Source organism: Amia ocellicauda, chromosome 15, assembly GCF_036373705.1.
Source record: "Amia ocellicauda isolate fAmiCal2 chromosome 15, fAmiCal2.hap1, whole genome shotgun sequence".
NCBI classification, from domain to species: domain Eukaryota; kingdom Metazoa; phylum Chordata; class Actinopteri; order Amiiformes; family Amiidae; genus Amia; species Amia ocellicauda.
The window spans coordinates 19,419,444-19,444,328 of NC_089864.1; the positions used below are offsets into that span (position 1 = coordinate 19,419,444).

A 24,885-nucleotide genomic window follows, 5' to 3' on the forward strand; every position below is an offset into this window, starting at 1 on the left:
ATTACTGCAGCAGTCGACCTGGCAGGATAATTGATAGTCTAAAAAGTTTTCAGAGTAGGTATGATTCAGAGGGGATGTGTGATTCATATTTTATTTATTCAAGTTCAAGCTTTCAGTTTGCAATGACTTGGAAAAATACGGTGGCCCTTAAGTGGAAAATGCAAAAAATACTTTCCCACAACAAAATAAAAACTTTTCCACAACACACAAAAAAATGTCCACAACATAAATTAGTCATGGAAAAGGCCATTCCGCCTGCTGTGACAGGCAAATGCTATTTGTCAATGTCAACCATGGCACAATGTGAACACTATTGGTGCAAAAAAATATTATAATATTGTGATTGTGAATAACAAATAAACTGAACGTTCCAGTATGATGTTTGACAAATTAATAGTGAATTTCACACTTAAGTTGAAACCTTGCATATAATTTAGAGATGCTTTATGATAAAAAATGCTGAAATGTATGGAACAATGTAAAATGTCATTTTTTTTAGAAATAGAATCCTTGGTTATACTAAAGATCACTGCTGCTGCCCTCTGCAGGATACTTTTGACTAGTATGTGAATAGAGTCACGAAGGAATTAGAAAATCAACATTGCTGAACTAATTATAATGAATATGGGCAATTTTATATTTGTCATACGGGATGCCTAGAAGGGGTTTCCTTCTTGCAAACACACAATCGCTCTGCCCTCCTAACTTTAAACATTAGTGGTGGTAGGAATTGAATGGCTGGTTAATTAAAATGAAGAATAAAGGCCAAATTAGGAAAAGACAGTCAATGTGTTGTATGGGACAAAGTACAAAATACTGTTGGAGACAATATCAGTTACATGTAGCTTCTAAAACAAGACAAATTTTGCATCCATGAACAGAACTTTACCTTACCTTAGCCAATACCTTTTATTTTGTACTTTTCTTGGGACAAATAAATACATTGCGGGGGGCTCTCTTTCTCTGTCAAACAGAAGGATGAGTTATATCCACAGACATACAAGTGGACAAGGTTTGCAATAGATTGGTATAGATGTTATTATTTCAACCAATCAGGCATCAGTACTGTGATAAGGTAGGTAGATCACCATAAGCTACATTTACATTTTATGGATTTGTTTTTTCAACTAATGTCCAGGTAAAGCAGGGACAGATTAAAGAAAAATGTTTTGAAGAAACGGTATTCACAAACTCACCACTCAAAAGCTACAAGGTAGAAAAAATTAATAAAAGTAGATTACCATGACCTGAATGATAATATCCTGAACAAATGAAGCATCTCCACTGAAGTCATCATAGGGTATACAGTTTAAAGACAGTTTAAAATATATCCCCTGGGCCATGGTGTGTCCTGATCATTAACAAGGCATGCTTTCAGAGGATTCTCACATGTCAGTGTTTAAACTCACAAATATGAATTTTTCAGTGTCAAAAAAACTGCAGTGGATTTTAACTTCACTATTGCCTATTATATATGCTGTATTTAGCTTCCATAATTCAGCACCTCCATGTAGTTTTTAAGCTTAGATTTCATGTTCCCTCTGAAAAATGTCTAAAAAAATAAACACATGATCATGTTATATATAAGAAATTAGAATTTTAATTAATTCACCTCACAAAAAGTAGAGGCAAATCTGAGACAGAGTACCATAATATTGTCATTTTGTAAGGCAAAACAATATCTATTGTGTCATTACCCAGCCTGGTGGTAGCTGAACATACAGCATTTATTCCCTTTACAAAACACAATTATGAACTTCAAGCATTTTTGTTTTTATTTTTTTCCCCCTCACATTCTGCTCAAGGGATCAAATATAGGCTGCAATTTCCATAATAACTAACTAGATGGTGCTGTGGGCCTCTAGAAAAAAAAAATCATCATCATCATGTTGGAAACAGGTCAGTATATTTTAAACCTATATCAAATTCTTCAGCAACAGAGAGACTCACCTGGTCTTCAAGATCTTCTTCCCTTAGTTAAGCAGGTATTTCAAAGTGGATTTAGGATATACATGTAAAATATTGTATTTTATGTAACAATACAATGGCTGTCAAAGTAACAATATATACAGTGAGGGGAAAAAAGTATTTGATCCCCTGCTGATTTTGTACGTTTGCCCACTGACAAAGAAATGATCAGTCTATAATTTTAATGGTACGTGTATTTTAACAGTGAGAGACAGAATAACAACAAAAAAATCCAGAAAAACGCATTTCAAAAAAGTTATACATTGATTTGCATGTTAATGAGGGAAATAAGTATTTGACCCCTTCGACTTAGTACTTGGTGGCAAAACCCTTGTTGGCAATCACAGAGGTCAGACGTTTCTTGTAGTTGGCCACCAGGTTTGCACACATCTCAGGAGGGATTTTGTCCCACTCCTCTTTGCAGATCCTCTCCAAATCATTAAGGTTTCAAGGCTGACGTTTGACAACTCGAACCTTCAGCTCCCTCCACAGATTTTCTATGGGATTAAGGTCTGGAGACTGGCTAGGCCACTCCAGGACCTTAATGTGCTTCTTCTTCAGCCACTCCTTTGTTGCCTTGGCTGTGTGTTTTGGGTCATTGTCATGCTGGAATACCCATTGAACGGAGTGCCAATTTGTAACCTTTTGGATGGTCTAAAATACACATACAGGCAGGGAACGGAGGCAAAAGGCTAAAGTATAAGCTTCTTAAGAAATCAAAAAAAGTAAGCAGATCCAATACTCCCATTTCGAGAACAAAGCGATCGGAGCACACGGATACACTGGAGGCTAAATCAGACCGAGTGGGAAAATGAAAAGCCAGTTAAGACAGGATCAGGGGCAAGTGATAAATGTAATTGGTCAACTGGTGATTGAACAATAAAGGCAGTGGAATTAAATTGGCAGATCAATGAACACATTAAGGTAAAGCTAGCTATTTCAGGCAGGAGGGTGAATCCTAACATGAGATCTGGTGCAACAGTCCCAGAGATTCCATGGTGAGGGTGCAGGATTAGCAACTATGCATCAGTGGAGTTTAGACCATGACTTATCCAGTTCTATAGTAACCAGTGACAGACCCAGGCAGCGATTGCTACTGTTCCCACACTTGCCATGAACACCTAATAAATCTCACAACGGTCAGCCAAGATTGAAACAGTCAATATCAATAACATGAAAGGGTTTGAATCAATCTATCAATATCATATGAAATAATGTTACTGACTTAAGTTCCACACATGATTCCACCGCATTCCAAAAGTTTGCATTCTGGAGCGCAATTCTAAACGATATAAAAATATAAATATGTGCCTGTAGATTTGGAGGCTATCGACACTTGCTCTTCCTGAAAGTACCAAATGACTTAAACTGTGACATTGTGAGCTCTAGTGCAGACTAATTATACAGCCCTTGAGGACAACATGCATTGTCAATTATTATTGAAGTTGAAGGACATTTGAACAAACATATTCTAATCTATTGACGCATCTGCATTGAAAGTCACATCCCATCATGCATTTGGCTCTTTCAAGGAAGAGTGTGTTGATCTCCACAGATACAAAAGGAACATTTTTACATTTTATGGGCAATTTATGGGCAACAAATCAAATCATTTGCGTATCCTGCCAAGTAAGGAAAGGTATTTCATATTATATTAGTAGGATTGAATGAGCTCTGTAACTGTAGGGTTTTTTCCACTTGTGCCCTGGGAGTGGTCATTAGGAGCGGTTAATAATGCAAAATGCAAAATCCACGACCCTACAGTTGGCTACATATTCAATTTTTTTTTTATTTTTAAAAACCATACACATTACTGGACAAGTTTCAAATGTAAATCGAATCACAATAACCATTAACATTGCTCAAGATAAACAGACATTAAGTACTTTTATTTCCAAATGTTAAGATAAAAAAACAAAAAAAACAATCCATAAAACAGATGGATAAACATTCATTCCCATAACAGGAAGATGCAAAATAAACATTTTATGGATTTTGTTTGTTTCCATTATTTTCTTTTTTTTTTTTTTTGCAATCTCAAACTATTCTTTGTAAAACAAAAGGAAAAAGTCAATCCCGAAATAAATTAGTGAGTGAGCGGACTGAAAAACGTCGCATTCCACCCCCTCTCCCCGTTCTCCGTCCCGTCACACCTCTACAGTTAACATTTGGTTTGCAAGGTGCTCAGGAGGAGGGGACAAACAATCTGCATTTGAATCCTGCTGCAACGAGAGAAGGAGAGGGGAAAAAAAGCAAAGAAAAGAAAAAAAAAAAAAAGCAACCCACATGGTTAACATGCTATTCCTCAACATAAAGAAATGTTAGTATTTTTGACTGTAGGCATATATAAACACCTGCTTCTAGAACATACTATTTGCCACCCTGAGAAAGATATTCCTATCAGAACCTGCACAAAAGGGAGACCCACCCACCCCAACCCTGCAATGCAGTTAATTTCAAAACCCAAAACTACGGTTCTGTAGGCCACATGTTAACATCTGCATTTTCATAAAAAATACAAAGGTACGTTTTACATGGTCATCTGTATCAAAGTTTCCCTAAGGGCTGTGTTATGAAATAAAGTACCTTGTGCAGCGATACCAGTGTATACCTGTCAATTCTTTAAATTTCATCTGTCAAATATTTAGTGTTTCCAGTATATCAGGTGCCAAACTATCCACACACAAACACACACACGAAAGAAATGCAGCAACGTTTTGTCGGTAAGGGGAGTCTTTTATGGACTAAATATTAAGATGAAGACAAAAATGCAAACTGTTTTTTTTTGTTTTTTTTGTTAATTATAAATGTCAACAAGCCTAAAATCTCACGGGGGGGGGGGGGGAAGTTTAACGGGGGAGGAAAAAAATGTAATATTAATAAATTAGAAAAAAAAAAAAAATCACTCACTTTTTGACCAAGACAATACACTATCTAAAGACAGAACAAAAAAACAAAAAAAACTAAGACTAATATGCTTAATTCTGGGATTGTATATATACATTATCTGCTTCTAAGCCTGAGGTTTAAAAAAAAAAAAAAAAGTATATATTGTATATTGGCAGGGACTGATCCTTCGAGTGAAAGTGGGAATAATCATGTTATAGTCTTTTCCAATTGAATAAGATTGCCTCTCGATCGACTTTACCACGACCAGCAAAATCCCTCCACTGCAATAGTACACTAATATTTGGGAATGGAACAGAGGACAACCAATATTTAGATCACTGCATCCATTTGTCCTGGATTACAGAATCGACCTCCCCCCACTCAACTTGGAGAAAAAACAAACTAAAACAAACAAGAAATTACGCAATCATTGGTTTCCCAGGAACTCGAGAAACAACTTCAAAAAGGTTTTATGCAGTTAAGTAGTAAATATTTATAGAAATGTAATTGGACAGAGGCCTGTGCCCCCTCCCCTCCCCTCCCTCCCTCCCACCCTGCCCCAACGTACTACAACACCTCTGCTCATTGCTATACAAGCCTTAGTGTTATCTATTTGGCTATAAGTATTAGCTATTTATCTACAAATATTTAACAAATAAAACTTGCAGGCAAAATAGTACAGTTTCAATAGAAACACCCTTTTTTTCCTGAAAATACAGCAGTATCTGAACGATTACTTTCATTCCATTTATTTATCTGCATGACGTGTCGGAAAGCTTTTCATCTACGAACAGAAATAAGTATCTACAAACCTTGTAAACAGATCTGCTTTTCTTAAGAACATAAATAATTCAAAATATTAACAGCCAATAGCAGAAATTAAAGTATTCAAATGAGCAAGGGCCAAGAAATCAAATATATAACAATTCAGATTATGAGCAACCAAAGGTTCTGTCATTTCAGTTTTTCCTTTATTCCTGCTGAACTCCAGTACTAAGGAAAATTCCCCACAAAAAAAACAGGTCACTTTTAATCTGCATTGATAAACCCCCCTCTTTTGCCATTAAAGTTTTATTGGGGAGGAAGGGGCAGAAATAAAGAGCCTCCTTTATTTTCTGGAGGGGGACAAAAAAAAAAAAAATCAAAACAAAACAGCAAAACCAAACTACATTCTCATGAATGTTTGCTTCTGTTTCAGTCCAACACATGCTATGCATACAGAGGAAATTGCTATCTAGTTTCCCTTCAAATACCACATTTATTTTTCCCTCTGAAACAAGCTTCGTTATGTGTATTAAAAAAAAAAAAAAAGAAAGGAAAAAAAGTTGCTGCATTTGTGCTCCAATCAAAGGGAAGTTTCCAGACTGTGTAAAGGGCTTCCTGGGGATGACGAGGTAGCCGACTTGCTCGTGTCAAGGGCGAGGTGGATTCCGCTGTCGACAGCGTTATTGTTTGTATTGGGTGAAGGTGGGGGGGAGGAGTTGCGTGGGGGGGTGGAGTTGCGCGGGGGCGTGGAGTTGCGCGGTGACGAGGAGTTGCGCTTGGTGGGGGCATCGTCCTCCGCGTCGGTGTCATCGATGAGGGGGATGTGGGGCTCAGAGTCCTCTATCCGGAACTCGGGGTGGGTCATGAAGTTGTGGATGGAGCTCCGGGATTCGGGTTTTTCCAAACCTTCATACAGGGAACTGCGGAATGCATTCACTACCCGGATCTGTGGTGAAGGGGGACGAACAGGGCGGAACAAAAATATAAGTTAGCACCATACTAGAAAATGTATGTATTCCAATATATAGAGCTGACAGTAAACAGAGGGAAATAACTCTGCAATTTTAGACAGATGGTTCACTTTAAATCGATGAATTAGAGTATTCAGACTTTAAAAACAAACAAACACGTGAATTTCAAAATCGTGCAGTATGCAATGAACACTCGGGGCACAAAAACTGGAAGAGACTTGCACAAAACCAGTTGTTTAAAGTCTAGCACTAAAAATACAAATAGGGAAACCCTAAAGGCCTGTACTGTGAAACAAGGACTGGACAGACAATTCAAGTCACTTACCATAAGCTCATGTAAAATAACAGTACCATACACACTTGCTTCAGTCATTTACGAACATATATTCAAGGCACCATTTAGCGGCTTTAACAAGACAAGTCCCAAAATGCAAAAATAAAAATGTTGAACACACAAGGTTATTTGTTTATCATGCTCGGAGATCAAATCAGTCACCGACTAGGATGTGGGGGAACAACTGAGAAGCCAGGCAAATCTAAGCTTTACTGCACAACGAACTCACACGACCAGAAACTGAACTCATGCACAGCATCACTACCTTTAACAGAACTGTAAACCTTTGAGTATAGCCCATTGTAAATTTCACAGAATCTCAGATAAGGAATGTGTCCAAATCAAGATTGAAATACTTGGGAATAGAAGTAAAGATGGGTGAGATGCTTGCATTAAACAGCTACTGTCAATGCAGCCAAAAGATACTGCCAATCAAATTTGTTTGGTTTGAATTAGGCAAGCATCTTCCCCATATAACACTCCTGAATCCGCTGAACTTTGTTTAAACAGTTTACCAAAATCATTTTACGTTGAAGAATCACATGTAAATTGCATGTACCCAGACTATATTTGAAGGTCACCTGTATGGATAAAGATTATAAATTAAAATGTTTTGCTGACCTAGAAAGAGAAGTTCACGTTTTAGTGAATTTAACCTAACTTATTAATTCAACACTCATTTCATAACTTATCTCCAGTGTTACCTAGGCCCGGCGACAGATGTTTTAGTATCAATATGCTGTTGAGGAACTTACAATGGTGGTCAGGGCGTTCTGAAATTCTTTATTTAGCAAGACTATTCAAATTTACTTTCCAATATATTGTAGCGAACCTGGCACCTCGCTAAGAGGGCTGGGTCTTTTAGTGATGGGATAAGGTCACTGTACTGTGTCGTGGGGGACGAGGGTTTGAATCCCACCGTGGCTGGAACCCCGGAGTATGTTGCAATATTAACAAATACACACTAATAGAATAAAATAAAGATTTAAAAGAATGATGTTCAAATGACAACATTGCTTTATCATCATCTCATCATTTTAAGTGTTATAAAGTTGCTGACTTAAAATTCCAACTTTAAAAGGAGCATTTGAAATACACTTTTTAGATTCAAATATATTTAAAAGAACAATGTGTAAATGACTTCGTTGCTATGTTTTACATACATGTGGAGGTTCTGTGCCAAATATACAAACATATTGACTTGGTCAGGCTTTAACGACGATCGCAGAGGAGTTGCAATGTTCCGGTATTCGTCTTAAAAACATTCTTGAATGGAAGCCTAATTCCCAATCACATCGAAGTATTGGACTGGAGCTAAAAAAACATCCAGTCCTTTCATAACAATACTAAAACTAAACTAAAATAGCCTACAGTGTCAAAAATAAGATGACTATAATAGGAAAAGAAATGCCCAAATGTATTTTCCTGTTTAATGGCCTATGAGGAGTCGCACTTCGAATGACACTATTCTCACAGCACTTGCTCGCAGAATGATCGTAATTACACATCTGTTTATTTGACAGAGAAAGCTGTGCCCATATAAGTTTCATATATTTTTCAATATCTAGAATAAGTAGTAGCAGCACCTAGTCATTGTCCGCAACTCAATGTTTTAGAAAATGGCAATGTAAAAGAATCGTGGGAGAATTTATTAGACTATTAGAAGAAACCGCGGCTTGGTAACTGTAGACGCCGACTCTTAATGGCCATAAAGAATGACTGACAGGCATCTTGTGCTCCTGCAGATAAAGACACCGCTTTTGCTCGTCGCGAGTTGACGGCAGGCACACGGCGTCTTCAAACAGGTCCGCCCAAAGACCGTTGTTATGGAAATGTGTTGATGCTACCACAAATGGGTTTAGTTCTATCGCAGCTGCATGTTATCAAGCACTGCTTTATATTATATACAACTTATTTTATTTTAATCGCCGGTATTGACAATAAATTGTCGGCATACCATTTACCAGTCCTACCCTGAACAAAAGATTACCAGATGGTTAAGACACACAAAGCAAAGATAAACCAGTATACTGAATATATTTTCTCAACTTTTGTGTGAAAAGGAAAATATTTCTTAACTTCTTAAGGCGACCTAAAATATTATTTATTCTGTAAAATGTGTTTGCTCTCCAACCAACATTGTTAAACCTGTAAAAGTAAGTATTAGAAATGACTGGATCAGATAGCCCTTTATTCCTGGAGAAGAAACATAAATATTAAGTTAATGTGAGAAAAACGTAAGTGAATATGTAATACAATATTACATGAAAGTGGATCCAAATCCATGGACTTCACTTGACACCTCCACAGACAACACTTATAAATGCACAACAGCACTAAAGTCCTTTTAGTTTCTGACAGCACCTTAAGAGACTGTCTAAAGGAAACCTCAGTTTTGAAGAGGCACAAAAGTGTAAATCATTAGTACAAATGTACCGAAATAAAAGCACAATGTTATTCATAGGAGATTAACAATTTAAAAAATGCAACAGCATTTTCTTTCAGGTTTCAAATCAGATTACTGTGAACATGGGCATATACTCAAACAATTTACACACGACTAGAAGCCTGCTTGCCATGACTAGGTGCACAACTCCCACGCACATGGGCCCTGAGGTACAGCAGCTGCAGACATACAAGACTTTTTGCCAAAACCATTTTTTTGCTGCATCTGCTCCAGCACTTCCTTTGAGAAAATGAGCCAAAGCAAAACGCACGACCGAAATAATAATAATAATAATAATAATAAACAGAATATAGCAAAAACCTTGAATACTTTTATGACCTTGTGAAAAAACATACAGATATATATATATATATATACACACACACACCAGTATGTGTAAAGCATTATGGAAGATGTTTTTTTTATTAACATTTATATATTTTGTTGAAGAAAAAAAAAAAAAAAAAAGGGAAATTAGGAAAGAATGAGAAACGTTAGGCGAGTGGATCAGGAAATGTTAATTACATGCACTAAGAAACACGCACTCACACCCCACAGTAGTAGAAGCAGTGGTGGCGGTATCAGTAGAAGAAGTAAACACTACATGTGTAGGGCTAGAAACATTTGTTACATCATGATGTTGGCTGGCGATGGAGGGTTGCCGCCTTAGAGCGCCCTGAAAGGAACTTCCACTCTGGAAAGCATTCACTACATCCATCTGCAAGGAATCAGAAATTGTAACAGCTTGCTCAGCAAAAGAGAGAAAGCACAAGAGAAAGGCCCACCTCATGTACAATACATCAATAGCAAAAGAAAGAGAAGGCACTTTAAAATTAAGATGTTTTTAAGGCAAAAAATGAGTTTTTTTCCACCCTAGCAGTACCCTAAGGCTGACGTAACCCATCTGTAAATCACGGTGAACTAATGAGAGTTGGATTTCCCCACCTGTGCCTCTAATGCTCAGCGTAGGACTGTTGAACATTTTAAACCAGTCTAAAAGTCCCATTTCTAGGGACAAAAACCATTGGTTAAACCCTTTTGACGATTACATGATACAAACTGAAAGCATACGAATCTTGCAAACAAACTACTAACTGATCCACAAGGAACGCTACATGGAAATTGTACTGGGCACTGCTAGGGTTCAAAGCAGAGAGTCAGAATACTTAGAAAGAGCTTATGGCACAAGTCTCTCAAAAGATGAAGCTGCAAAAGAGTAGATAAATAGGATAAAAATAGATTTGAGTCACTAAAGTGGTGAGTGCAGCTGTGCCATGTTTGGAGGGCCCGTGTTTGTGGCAAGACGTTACCTGGGTCTGGATTCTGTTGAGCCCTCGGAACCACAGTATCTGCCCGCGGCGCAGCTCCCTCTCTGCGTGGTCAATCTCCTCCATGTCCATGTCCTCGAATTCCTCATCCGGGATCTCTTCCTTCTGAGTGCCATGGCCAGCTTCCTTCAGGAACTTCAGTCGACTTGTAGGAATGCTAGCGATTAACTGTGAAACAGAGGTAGTAGGTTATATATCAAAGGAAAACTATCAATAGGTGGAAAAATGCCACCCATAGGGGCAAGTAACAAGTTAATCAATAAATAAAAATCAATACAGAAGTGCTTACCTGGCCCCAAAGAAGTGCGCCAAGGCCCAGGAAGATGCACCATAACCACTGATCAATAGTGAGCCCAATGCAGCTGAATGGTTTCCCGCCAAATTGGACAATAACTATCTAAAGAGAAATGACATGCATTTAAGTAAAACTAAAAAAACTCTCACTGTATATTTCACAGAAAAAGTGCAGTGCAATGTTCTTTAGGTATTCTTTTCAGGGAAATATCAGAATAAATTCAGATGCATGAAACAAACACCCAAAATTATTACAGTGACAAAATTTGTTACCAATATTGCATAATCTTTACTATTCTCCATCTCTACAAAACTAAAAGGACCACAATCAAAACACCCTAAAACACTACAAAGTGTTGTACAATCATGGACACTTACTTGTATAACAAACGTTCCAAACACAATGCTACAGAAGATCAAGTTGTTAAAGATTCCTTCGAATACATTTCTCTCCCCGTGAATTTTACGAGCATTGATTTCATTGAACAGCTGCATCATGACGAAGGTGTTGAAGACGATGGTGTAGTGCTCGGACGGCGGGGCGTGGAGGGGTGCATTTCGTCCGCTGTCAATGTCAAAAATCTTCTCTCCTGGGAACGGTGTGGAAAAACATTGTCAGCTCCTTATGGAGAAAGCTTATGTGAAAGTTCAAACTAGAAAGATGCCTGAAATGTTCCCTAAAAGTGCATGGGAACCAGTTTACAATGCAGAGAGAAACTAACGATACTAACAATGTCATAAACTACAGGTAGACATGGGAAACTAGCACTGAAATACTAAACCACCTGAACTTACCAGCAAACAGCAGAGTGAAAATAATCGTCAGCTGATACACGCCGTGCCCGAGGATGTTCTTCATCATGGTTCGAGAGATGAGAGGCTTATTTCTGCCATAAGGTCGTCTCAGAAGGAGTGACTCTGTGGGTGGTTCAGTGGCCAAAGCCAAAGAGGCAAATGTGTCCATGATGAGATTTACCCACAACATCTGCACAGCTTTTAGGGGAGAATCCTATAACCAAAATAAAATTACTTCAATATACATTCGCAGATAAAAAAAAAAAAATCAATTTAAATTTTTCTTTGCCGTTTCCCATCTACCCAATACATCATGACAATTCACCCACAGAGGAGCCCTATCTTACCTGTGTGATGCAGGCACCAGTGAAAGCAACAATTACGGCCACAATATTGACAGTAAGCTGGAACTGAAGAAACTTGGAGATGCTGTCATATACGTTTCTTCCCCACATGACAGCTTTGACAATGCTGCTGAAGTTGTCATCTGTGAGGATGATATCGGAGGCTTCTTTTGCAACATCTGTGCCAGCAATGCCCTGTTAAAACAACCACATATATTATTATTAACACAACGATTTGTATATTATTAATAATTAATGAAGTTCCGGCGCATCAAAATATCCGAGATTCAGGGTGCCTTGTCCTTGGGGAAACATTTACACTAAAACTAGTGATAGTGAAAGCAGAAGGACAGCAACTGACAATTCAATGACAGTTCATATTTACAAAGCGTTCCAAATTAATATAGTATGTTTATTAAATACTTTTAAAATTATTTATTTTCACAGTAGGCAGAGGAGGAGCTCCACCTGTGGTCTTCTTCAGAGCATAGTCTATACATTTTCACAGTGCATATTAATTTTAACTGCAGTATGTGGTTTGAATTGTCACTTAAATGTTGGGGAAGTGTAAAGCTAAAATGGTTTAATTACGACTTAGTAGAAAAGCAGTACAAACATACCATAGCAAAGCCAACATCTGCTTTCTTCAGCGCTGGTCCATCATTTGTACCATCTCCTGTCACGGCAACAACTTGCCTTTGTTCTACTACCGTGCTGTCAATGATACCTGTAATAAAGGTTATAGTCTGCTCAAAGAAATGTAATGAGATCAAATCATAGTTAATACCCGTGTTCTACCCACTACTCATGACATTTAATTATCTGTCTATAACAGACATGTACTACTCAATACGCTGGAGGTGCAAATTCTTCTGATTTGCCATTGTATTTAAGCCCAGAGGTTTTATCAAATTGAGGTCAGGACTCTTCAGCACACTATTCTCCATCAACCACTGTCTGGCACTCAAAACCTTGTGACATTGTGTGGTATTGTGTTATCAAATGCACAGAAGCTCAGTATAAAATCCCAAGTATTCAAGAGGCACTAGACGGTTTTCTGAAGTCTCACAATACCTAATGGCAGGCAAGGATTACTTCTCAAAGAAAATGTCCCTGGTTGAAACCTTGAGATAGAGACCCACACTATCACACTGCAATAACTACATGTGCAGTTTAGGACCTTCAAACCTATTTACTGTTATATGAAGGTTATAATCCACATAGCATTATAATAATCATGCATACATTTGAAAGTACCTTTTACTAGTGTGTGTTTGTCAGTAGGAGAAGATCTTGCTAGCACTCGGAGCTTAGGCCAGATCTTATCAATGCGCTCCTGCTCGATCTGGAAAGAGCATAGAGTTAATCATTTAAAGATATCGACACAAATAAAAATGGCTAATTACATGACAACACACACACCAAAACAACAACTCACCTCTCCCTTCTCATTTCGTATCCGCCTGTTGAATTCCTTGCCTTCCAAGCACAAAAAGTCATCCCCAGGATTCAGAATCCCACATTTTGTGGCGATCGCACGGGCTGTGTTTATGTTGTCCCCTGTCACCATACGAACTGTGATGCCTGCACGCTGACACTTCTTTATAGCATCTGGAACCTGATATATGAAAAATGGGAGATTACAATAAGCTTTACGGAAACTGCCTCAAACAAAAATGTTGACTACATCGCTTGCCTGTTCCGTTTAGTTGTTATTAACAGCAGGACTACAGTAATGCATCTACACAAGCACAGGCCCAGAAAATCACAATCTGATATTCAGTTGCTTGGTTACACTATGTAGACTTAAGTGGAAGTCACCCTGCCATATTTCTTATACTCCCTTTGCACCCTCTGCTCTGGTTCCCAACTGCTAAAGAATTGGGAAGGTATAACCCGTACCATGTCTCGCACCCTTACCTCAGGTCTGACTGGGTCCTCAATCCCCACGACACAAATGCAGGTCAGACTGGTTAAGATGTCGTTCTCGTTGTCCCATTCGGGCTCCGATTCTCCCGCTGGGAAATCTCTATATGCCAAGCAAATAGTTCTCAGTCCTTCTGAGGCCATAGGCTCAATAACTTTCTTCACCATATCATCCCGATCCCTGGGCCTAAAAACTTTGGCTTCGCCGTTCGCATTGATAATCTTATAACACCTACAGAGGAACAGATGGAAAAAAACACTTAGGGACACATTGAAATAGTTTGTTTTGATCAAGAAGTTACCGATATAATTATATTTTTCCTGGTAAAGATCAAATATTTAATTAAAAATGAGCAAGTGGAACTGCTGTATGACCTCCAACCAATATATATTTCTGATGGAAGCTCGTTTACGACTCCCGTGAATTCAAATGCAGCGGGCAGATAAACTACAGAAGACTTTGAAGTTTCCATACTTCTTCAGGAGGATCTCTGAGGCCCCTTTGCTGAACATGCGGTAGCTTCCATCCGAGTTCTTCAGCACTGTGCTCATGGACTTCCTGACCGAGTTAAAAGTGTAGACTTTGTAGAGCTTTTCTTCAGGGATTTCATTCCGTACGGCCTGGTAGTCTCTCTTTAAATCAAGGGTGAACCACAGCAAGGCACATTCAGTTTTGTTCCCTACATGGCGTGGCAGACCACCTTCCTTCTCGGGAGGCTGATGATAAGAAGCATGTGTTTCGATCAATCAAGCAATTGCATTTTTATAAAACAAGTGCATTAAAAAGCATTCTATAACTTGAGAAACTTTATAATACTGCCCTGAAGGCTAAAAACAAACAAATTACAATAGATTTCTCTGCCCTGAACAACTGATACAATTTTTCCATCCTGAAATAAAATTTAAATTAATATTTGAGTATTAAAAGTATTAAAAACACTATTCATTAATATAAATACTCAATTTGATTTCATACACATTACTGTAGTCCTTAAGAGGTTATGAGTTCATTTACCTTCAGGTTTGTAAGCATTATGGGTGTCGAAATAAAAAGCCTGTGATCAAATACTAGCCGATTTTTTATAGCAATTTTAAAGGTTTTGACCTGTATAAGAGCTACCATTACTGGTTACATGACTGGTTATTTAATGTGTATGAAAACCCAAAAATAAATATGGGGATACAGGGATAGCTTTACTGTTGAGAGGAAAACATTCAATTACAAAAAAATGACTCCCCAAATATCCAGTTAATACCTTCTCACTGTAAACAGAACATATTAATTAGTTCATAATTACCAGGATTTTAGTAGTGTAAGCACAGTTAACCCCAATCCCTGTAACAAGGAGGTCCATTATGAACTCAGGAATAGAACCTGGTTCAGGGATCTGTCTGTAATGTCTGTCCCCAATGAATGCTTGAACAACAGTCATTCTGTTCATGGTTAGAGTTCCAGTTTTGTCAGAACAGATCGCAGTCGCATTTCCCATGGTTTCACAGGCATCGAGATGTCTGACCAGATTATTGTCTTTCATCATTTTCTGAAAGAGAGAAAAAAAAAACAAAAAAAAAAACTTTAGTCTCAGACTGCAACAGTGACCTCTGTGCCTTATAGGGCACCTGTGAGGTCATACTGTTATCAGTGAGAGACACATTAGTCCTTCTTACAATAGTATAGGACTGCTGTCTGGACTCACAGTGAGAAAAGAAGCAGATGGCCTGAGAATGCATTAGTATGAGGGTTGTTTTCAGGAAGACAAATTGATTTACAACTTGTGGAGCAGGGATGAAAAGAAGGAAAGCTAGAAAGAAAAAATAGTCCAACTGGAAAAATGCCAGCTAGGGTTAAAACTATTTTATTCATATAAAATAATATTCTTTAGCATGGAGAGATCTGTCTGTGGTTTTATTTATTTTGTAATCAATAGACGCTAAAGTTATTAACGTTGTTTGTATGCGAGTGTCACCTACTTTGACAGAGTAAGCCAGAGAAATAGTAACTGCAAGCGGAAGACCCTCAGGTACTGCAACAACCAATACAGTGACACCAATGATGAAGAACTTCACAAAATACTGGATATAAATGGGTGTGCACTCCTTGAGCCACGGAATGCCCTGGATCCAGAAGGTGTCGATGACGAAAAACAACACAAGAATGATGACGGTAATGGCAGACATCACCAGCCCTGAGGAAGAGGGGGAAACATATCAATGTTGTATATTATTGTAATGCATAAAAGAGATTAGACAATAATAAATTAAACTGTGCAGATTAAAGGGAACGGTGTCCTGCTTGACGTCTCACCTGCTTTGCCAATTTGGACTGCTAGTTTAGTAAGCTTCCCTTGAAGAACAGATTTCTCTTTCTTTGGCATATTGGATTTTCTTTTTTCCTTGTCATCTCCATCTCCTCCATCCTCACTCTTCAGCGGCTGCATCTCCATGGCAGCTCCATCCTGAGCTTTAGCTGAGAGGGAAGATACAACGCACTTAAAATCCATTCATACTGCAATGCTAACCTTAAAGTTACAAAAAGCATTTGTAAACCTTTGCATGATGTTTAATGTTTATGAAATGTTTATGGAAATGTGCAGTCCTGAGCCACAGTATTACCAACTGCACAACGTTAACTAATGGGGACCAAATATTATATAATAGATTAAGTTTACATGCACATTATCACTTAGCAACAGCTATCAATACAACAAAATGTACATGGTGTACACGTATTTAAGCAGCTTGACACTTATTTTCCAGCAGTTTTTATATTGAATATGAAAGTTACACTGACTGTTACAATTAGAAAACCAGCATTTTCCATCAAGATTTAGCTTAAATTAGTAAGCGTGTCTTCTTCCACTTCATTTACTATAAGGTTTAATACTTAATAGTTTACTTGGAAGAGTCACCAGCTATTCCACACACCATGTTCAACATTTCAGGGCATACCTTTGTTGCGGTTTTCAGTCGTTCCATCTTGTTTCTTGCCTGAAAGGAATTTGGATCAGAAAAATTACATTATTCATGAAGATCACCAAAGACCGATTATATTCTCAATGTTTATAGAGGATTTAGACTAACACTAACAGCATAATAAAACAATATTTTGAGGACATCCTTGTTAAAGTTACAAGGAATAAAATGTAAAAGTCAAATTAAATGGATGAAGGCAAAATTGCAGAGCAAAAGACATCTTTGCTGGAGCTGCAATATTGCTACATATTTCTATTACAACAAAAACTGCCATTTAAATAGTTTCTGGTATACATATTGTAGATGTATTGGGAAGATGTACAAAAATAATACATAATGTAAAAATAATTATATGTAATTATATGGTGGTGCTGTAATATTTATTCCCCTTGGACAAATGTGCTAGAGACTGCATTTTGAAGTGATCATAGTAAGCAACAAATCTAACAGGAATAAATATCGGCCTATATACATATATCAATAAAAAAAAAAGCTGCCGAACGTACAGGATTTAAAGGTAGATTATTCTGAAATAAACAATCAAACTACTGAATCTAATGGGAACCTAGCTTCCCCAAGCTCAATATCCTTGCCTGAAAATACTTTGTATTATTGTAGTAATCCTGACTTTTCTACCTGTCTCCTGTATCTGACTTTCCTCAAGACTTGCATTTAAAAAAATAAAATTGAAATATCAAATTGTTGATAGACTAGACATATAATGCTCAAATACAGTCTAATTTAATCTTCAATATCATGTAAGTCTAAGAAATCAGTAGTTTTCATGTTGACTATGGACAGACAGGTTGTGTAACTCTTACATACTTTTCTTGTCTTTTTTCTTGTCCTTTTCTTCCTTTTCCTTGTCTTTTTCATCATCTTCTCCTGCCCCAAGTAAAGTGAAGATTATTCCAGTTTGTGAGTTCACTCCTACAGCTGTGACAACCATCTTCCCAGATCCCTCCATTACATGGGTACCTGAAAACAAGAAAATAAAACCATTTCTACCAAACCTGAAAATGTGTCATTCAACTTGCCACACAAAGTGATGGAAGGCATTCTCATATCCTTTGCATAACCTAAGTACAATAACTCAGTTTTGAATTGTCTGGGTTTCATTTTCAGACTTCAGTTTTATGCTCTGATGGAAAGCAACGTACAAGACAACATTTGATTTAAAGACCTGTATTTCAATTTTGTGTATTTCTAGATTTATGATTTATTGTAACAGCATTCAGGCAGCAGCTGATAAAGGTATTAGAAAAGCCCATTCAAGCTGCAGTTAAAATGGAGAGAACAGATGAAAGGATAGGGGATTATCAACATTGACATATCTCATTCTTGCATCTGCACCAATAATTGCATAATATCTATTTGCACTGAATAAAGCACATAAAAAAGGCCTTCTGGTATAGAAGGAGACCAGTAGCTCCCAAAGACAATTAAATATCTTGGGTATAACAGTGGAGCCCTGAAAAGCCTATATTCACCTTATGTGGCATTTGATGGCAAACATTCCCCTTTTCACTTCATCAGTATCCTTGGCCATCAGATGGCAGCAAATCTACTGATCCAAGTCAGAGCAATACATGCCAAAAACAGTACAGCACTTAAAAATATGAGCCCTTCTAACACACTGTCTCACATGCACAATAGAACCCTTGGAAATTATTCCACTAAGGACTTGCTTAGTGGTTATATCATTACACTCTTCATCAAAATGCAGCTTTCAATGGGGTTCTGATTCAGGGCATTTTAGTACTACCTAAAACTGCAAATGTATTCCACAAACTGGGATTAAACACAACCAGTCATTTATGGGTACTAAACATTTGCATGCAGTGTGGAAATACAATCTCAGTGTCAGCCACCAAAGGAGGGAAGATTCCAATAATGACATTAACAAAACACACACAATTACATGACATCAACTCATAAACAACATGACAAACACAGTTTATTATTTGAAATGTATTAAAAGGTAAAACAAACAATCATTAAAAATAAGTGTAACTAGATCATCCAGTTTGAACATTTTACTAGTCAAATACCAGCTTGGTAAATATTTTGATTTTAGATTGCCTGTAAGAGTTTGAAATACCTGACAAAAGCAACGGATCCTTTTCTAAATTTTTCTTGACATGGTCAGACTCCCCGGTGAGCGAGCTTTCGTCGATTTTAAGATCATTGCCTTGAATTAGAACACCGTCTGCAGGTAGGAGGTCACCTGGAACAAGAGATGTGTATGTTAATAAATAGATCAAACATCTTCCCTATTAGTAAGTATGATTTTTTTTTTAATAAAGAAGTTTATGGATACAATAAGTGTCAGAGAGGTTGTAATCTGCCCTTGTTTTTCCCCCTTAACCCACTACACAACCGGTGCACAGAGCAAGGATGTTAATTACACATCTATTGCAAAAATTGCTGACAATTTAAATTACTCGTATAGCATTCTGCACCACCACACAGGATATCTAAAACATGCAATCAGATATAAATGTAGTCTGACTCTGCAAACCTATACATTTTCCAGTTTAATTTCAACAAGTTTTTTCTCCTCAAAAGGTACAAATGACAATACGGCTTCCAAATGCATAAAATCATACCATATTTGACTTGAGCAATGTCACCAACAACAATTTCTGACACAGGAATCTGGATGACTTGGCCGCCTCTGACCACCGTAAATTTCTGTTCTTGTTCAATTCGGCTTTGTAATCCACGGAACTGTTTCTCTTTACTCCAGTCATTGAAAGCGGTTACTAGTACCACACAGATCACAGACAGGAGAATGGCCACCCCTTCGATCCATCCCGCTTCCGATTCCCCTTCGTCCTCCACCCCTCCAGCTGCTGTGCCACAGACTGTGGAAAGGAATATGAAGCACAGTCACATCTCAGCACTAACGGTCATTACATTTACACAAATCCCAGACGTACAGTGATGCATGGAATTACTGCATCATTCTCACTTTGACTAGATTTGTGTCTGTCCAATGGTGGATCTACATTTCCACCATACAACATCAACAAGGCAGACCCGATATACTTTTGGTTTGGCTCCGATGGATGAATGATGGGTGTGGATAATGTCTATAAGAAAGGCTGTTACAGTTTTGGGGTGTAGTGCAGCTCCAGGTGTTGTAAAAGGCTAATCACAATCAGTGCTTCTACACAACTTTCATTTTGGGTGAGAAAGGCAACCAAGGTTCAAGTCTGATTTGTTCCAAAAGCTTCTGGTATTTGACAGATGGGGGTACAATATCACAATGAATAAAGCAGTACATTACATATGCTAATTCTCGCTTCATATGCAGCACAGCAGCAGATTAATAAATCAAACTATACAAGGATATGCTGCTGATGCACAAAATGATACATTCAGTTTTTTTTTTTCCCCCATGAGACAAGCTTGCATGAAGAATGAAAGGATGCAAAAAAATCCATGTAGTTTATACCATACATGAAAGATAAGCCCATAATATATGTGAACTGAGCACGAGCTACATTTTTCTTATTGTAAGCCCTACTGGAGTTCAGATTTGGTATTTCCATGTTACAGTAAAGTCCAAAATATCTGTCAATTAGGTTATCCCAACACTATTAAAGCATAAAGTTTAAATCAAATTTGAATTAAATGAGTTATTGAACAAGTACACAGTAGTTGTGGCACCATATTGCATATTTTCTTTCCCCTGTTTAATTCGTATATATAGGCCCATTTCCAGTCAGAATAATTCATTTAGGATAAAGAACCAATTCTGTATTGCTGGCCTCTGATGAACACATACTCCCCCAACTCATTAAAAGTGATACATTTGTGTCTTACCTTCCGAGTCGCCACCTGGAGGGTGATAAAAAGAAAGGCCTAATGAAACTATGGCTGCAACTTCTAGAATAATTAATGTTACGTCTTGCAAGGCTTCCCATACTAATTGTAGAAATGTTTTTGGCTTCTTTGGAGGTATAAAGTTCTGTCCAAACACTGCTTGCCTTCTTTCAATGTCTGCAGTATTTCCGCTTAAACCTAAAAAACAAGGAATAAATGAATGGGTCAGACCAATGTAAAACACAAACCAAACATTCAGATTATTGAAAAAGGGTACTTCATGTAAATTAATTTCAAGACTTACATAGATTGGATAAAAGGTGCCAGTTATTTTATCAGTAAACGGACAGATCAATACAATAACAAATGCACTACACAAGTGTTTCATTAGCTAGTATTTGCACAAGGTTTACAGTTTTTCATGAAATCAAATTAGACCATATTGATAGTTTGCATATTAGGAGGAATTTATGGCAATATCTCACAGTGATATTCCAGGTCATATTGCATTGGTATAAGGCAGAAGGCGCCAGCAAAAGCAGTTATCTGAACAAAGCAAACGAACAGCCTCCCAATTCTGAGAGGGTCAGTTTACTGAGTCACATTGGAGGATTTGAACTCCACAGAACACAAGCTGTGATCATCGACTGTAATTGGGGAAGGGGAGGGATATACTCTTCCCTGAGGAGATGAAGCCGCAATGACTCATTCTTATCACTAAACCAAAGGGCAAAGGTTTATCCCGCAATGCTTCAGTAGTGTTCTCCGTTGTTTACTTTGATTCCCAACAGTTCGTATGAAAACATGCTGACAGCAAAGTGCTATTTAATTTTTAAGGAGCATTCCATCATCAATTTGCTTTTAAATGGAATAGCTCACCATGGGCAAGAAGCCAGGAATATACGGCACATTTCTGTATATAAGGTAAAGGGCTTTGACAATGCCAATGATTAGTGTGTTGTATTTGGCGAGTATTCTATTTAGGTTATAATCACCAATAGTTTGCTTCCTCCAAGATCATATGTATGCATTAGGTATAAATAAGTATGTATGGAACTAGTCATGAGGGGCAGGTAGATTTTATTTCAGGTAGTAACATTTTTTGTGTAATCAACATGGAGTATGATTGCCATGGATAACCCCTAAGTATTACTGTATTATTACATTAACATGCATCCCCATACCACCATGATGTACAATCACACAGTATACCGAAGGAAAGAATCATGTACACACAAATATGGTAATGTAACGTTTACTTGTATATGCTATATATCTTAGATTTTCCTTTACTGGAAGTTAGTCACTTGACCCTGTCCCATCATCAGCATCATTATCTATCAGTATTTGTTTAAATCACTGTATATATTTGAACATTTGTTTGAACATAGTTTGAAATACGTAGTAAACTAAAATACTGGAAAAGTGCATAGTTCACAGATTTTATTTCCACATGATGCATTAACACCAGCATCAAACACAAAAAACTTAACTGTCTGCTATGGAGTCTCTCAGAGCTAATTATAAGTTTATCACTCATTTCGAAGTACAATGGACATGTGAAAAAGAAACCTCGCCAACACAGAAGTGATTCACAGTACTGTGCAGAAGTTTTAGGCAGGTGTGAAAAAATGCTGTAAAGTAAGAATGATTTCAAAAATAGACATGATAATAGGTTATATTTATCAATTAACTACATGCAAAGTGAGTGAACAGAAGACAAATCTAAATCAAATCCATATTTGGTGTGACCACACTTTGCCTTCAAAACAGCATCAATTCTTCTAGGTACATTTGCACACAGTTTTTGAAGGAACTCAGCAGGTAGGTTGGCCCAAACATCTTGGAGAACTAACCACAGTTCTTCTGTGGATTTAGGCAGCCTCAGTTGCTTCTCTCTCCATGTAATCCCAGACAGACTCGATGATGTTGAGATCAGGACTCTGTGTGGGCCATACCATCACATCACATTTGGGGCCAATCAGATGCCTCCCTGATGGTATTGGATGATGGATAAGTATCTGCCTGTACTTCTCAGCATTGAGGAGACAATTAATTCTGACCAAATCCACAACTCCATTCGCACAAATGCAGCCCCAAACTTGCAAGGAACCTCCACCATGCTTCACTGTTGCCTGCAGACACTCATTCGTGTACCGCTCTCCAGCCCTTCAGGAACAAACTGCCTTCTGCTACAGCCAAATATTTCACATTTTGACTCATCAGTCCAGAGCACCTGCTGCCATTTTTCTGCACCCCAGTTCCTGTGTTTTTGTGCACAGCTGAGTCCCTTGGCCTTGTTTCCACGTCGGAGGTATGGCTTTTTGGCTGCAAGTCTTCCATGAAGGCCACACCTGACCAGACTTCTCCGGATAGTAGATGGGTGTACCAGGGTCCCACTGTTTTCTGCCAATTCTGAGCTGATGGCACTGCTGGACATCTTCTGATTGCGGAAGGGAAGGGAAGTAAGCATGATGTGTCTTTCATCTGCTGCAGTAAGTTTCTTTGGCAGACCACTGCGTCTACGGTCCTCCACATTGCCCGTTTCTTTGTGCTTCTTCAAAAGAGCTTGGACAGCACATCTGGAAACCCCTGTCTTTGTTTCAACCTACATATTGAATTGATGATCTTTAGCATCTGTTTGGTATAATTGTTTAATCATACACCTGACTATATGCCTACAAAATCCCTGACTGTGTGCAAGTGTACCTAGAAGAATTGATGCTGTTTTGAAGGCAAAGGGTGGTCACACCAAATATGGATTTGATTTAGATTTTTCTTCTGTTCACTCACTTTGCATTTAGTTAATTTATATATATATATATATATATATATATATATATATATATATATATATATATATATATATATATATATAATCTATTAACATGTCTATTTTTGAAAGCATTTTCACACCTGCCTAAAACTTTTGCACAGTACTATACATTAAGTATTATTACCTAGAACTCCACTTTTCATTAAATCATATTCTACCATTTCCCCAATCACTGGCTGGGGGCACACTGACACTTATTTCAATTAAATAGGTTCCTGAAAGCTTCACTTTATATAGGCCTAATTAACACAACACACAAATAATAACCAGAATCTTTAATCTGAACTGAGATACTGGACTGCAGTGACAAATGGAAATAAGTGACAATACAACATGATTTACAATATTCATGTTATAATATCTAATATCTAATATAAATTTAACCCCCAACCATAGCCAAACACAACAATTTCAAGATTTACTTTACATTTACTTTACTGGAGATTCAAAGCCAAACCCTAGCAAGGACTAAAATATAACCTTAATATGATCGCTGAATTTAATTGTAATGCATATTTCAGATACATTTGTAAAAATATTTCTCTTAACAACTAATCTTTAACAGTTAGATAATAGCCATCATCATTATCACCATACCTAATTACAACATACACTCACCTAAAGGATTATTAGGAACACCATACTAATACTGTGTTTGACCTCCTTTCACCTTCAGAACTGCCTTAATTCTACGTGGCATTGATTCAACAAGGTGCTGAAAGCATTCTTTAGAAATGTTGGCCCATATTGATAGGATAGCATCTTGCAGTTGATGGAGATTTGTGGGATGCACATCCAGGGCACGAAGCTCCCGTTCCACCACATCCCAAAGATGCTCTATTGGGTTGAGATCTGGTGACTGTGGGGGCCAGTTTAGTACAGTGAACTCATTGTCATGTTCAAGAAATCAATTTGAAATGATTCGACCTTTGTGACATGGTGCATTATCCTGCTGGAAGTAGCCATCAGAGGATGGGTACATGGTGGTCATAAAGGGATGGACATGGTCAGAAACAATGCTCAGGTAGGCCGTGGCATTTAAACGATGCCCAATTGGCACTAAGGGGCCTAAAGTGTGCCAAGAAAACATCCCCCACACCATTACACCACCACCACCAGCCTGCACAGTGGTAACAAGGCATGATGGATCCATGTTCTCATTCTGTTTACGCCAAATTCTGACTC

General features: G+C 37.8%; 1 protein-coding gene across 4 annotated transcripts in view; it reads right to left on the bottom strand.

Annotated features, from left to right (window-relative positions):
* Positions 1–3,737: 3,737 nt before the first annotated feature.
* The window catches only part of atp2b1a (ATPase plasma membrane Ca2+ transporting 1a), a 43,549-nt gene continuing 22,401 nt past the window's right edge, over positions 3,738–24,885 (bottom strand). For 2 of the 4 annotated variants that reach the window (XM_066723606.1, XM_066723605.1), the window contains 20 exons: positions 20,865–21,062; positions 19,643–19,900; positions 19,135–19,260; positions 17,859–18,011; positions 17,010–17,048; positions 16,366–16,527; positions 16,032–16,246; positions 15,359–15,601; positions 14,536–14,777; positions 14,055–14,292; positions 13,573–13,752; positions 13,392–13,479; positions 12,755–12,861; positions 12,138–12,329; positions 11,791–12,004; positions 11,374–11,585; positions 10,991–11,098; positions 10,684–10,869; positions 10,005–10,091; positions 3,738–6,568 (listed from right to left, as the gene is read on the bottom strand). In XM_066723606.1, the coding sequence (XP_066579703.1) occupies positions 6,203–6,568; positions 10,005–10,091; positions 10,684–10,869; positions 10,991–11,098; positions 11,374–11,585; positions 11,791–12,004; positions 12,138–12,329; positions 12,755–12,861; positions 13,392–13,479; positions 13,573–13,752; positions 14,055–14,292; positions 14,536–14,777; positions 15,359–15,601; positions 16,032–16,246; positions 16,366–16,527; positions 17,010–17,048; positions 17,859–18,011; positions 19,135–19,260; positions 19,643–19,900; positions 20,865–21,062 (3,614 nt within the window). In that variant the 3' untranslated portion in view covers positions 3,738–6,202. Of the gene's footprint in view, positions 6,569–9,922; positions 10,092–10,683; positions 10,870–10,990; positions 11,099–11,373; positions 11,586–11,790; positions 12,005–12,137; positions 12,330–12,754; positions 12,862–13,391; positions 13,480–13,572; positions 13,753–14,054; positions 14,293–14,535; positions 14,778–15,358; positions 15,602–16,031; positions 16,247–16,365; positions 16,528–17,009; positions 17,049–17,858; positions 18,012–19,134; positions 19,261–19,642; positions 19,901–20,864; positions 21,063–24,885 lie in introns of all 4 variants that reach the window. The other 2 variants (XM_066723608.1, XM_066723607.1) reach the window with 2 other exon arrangements.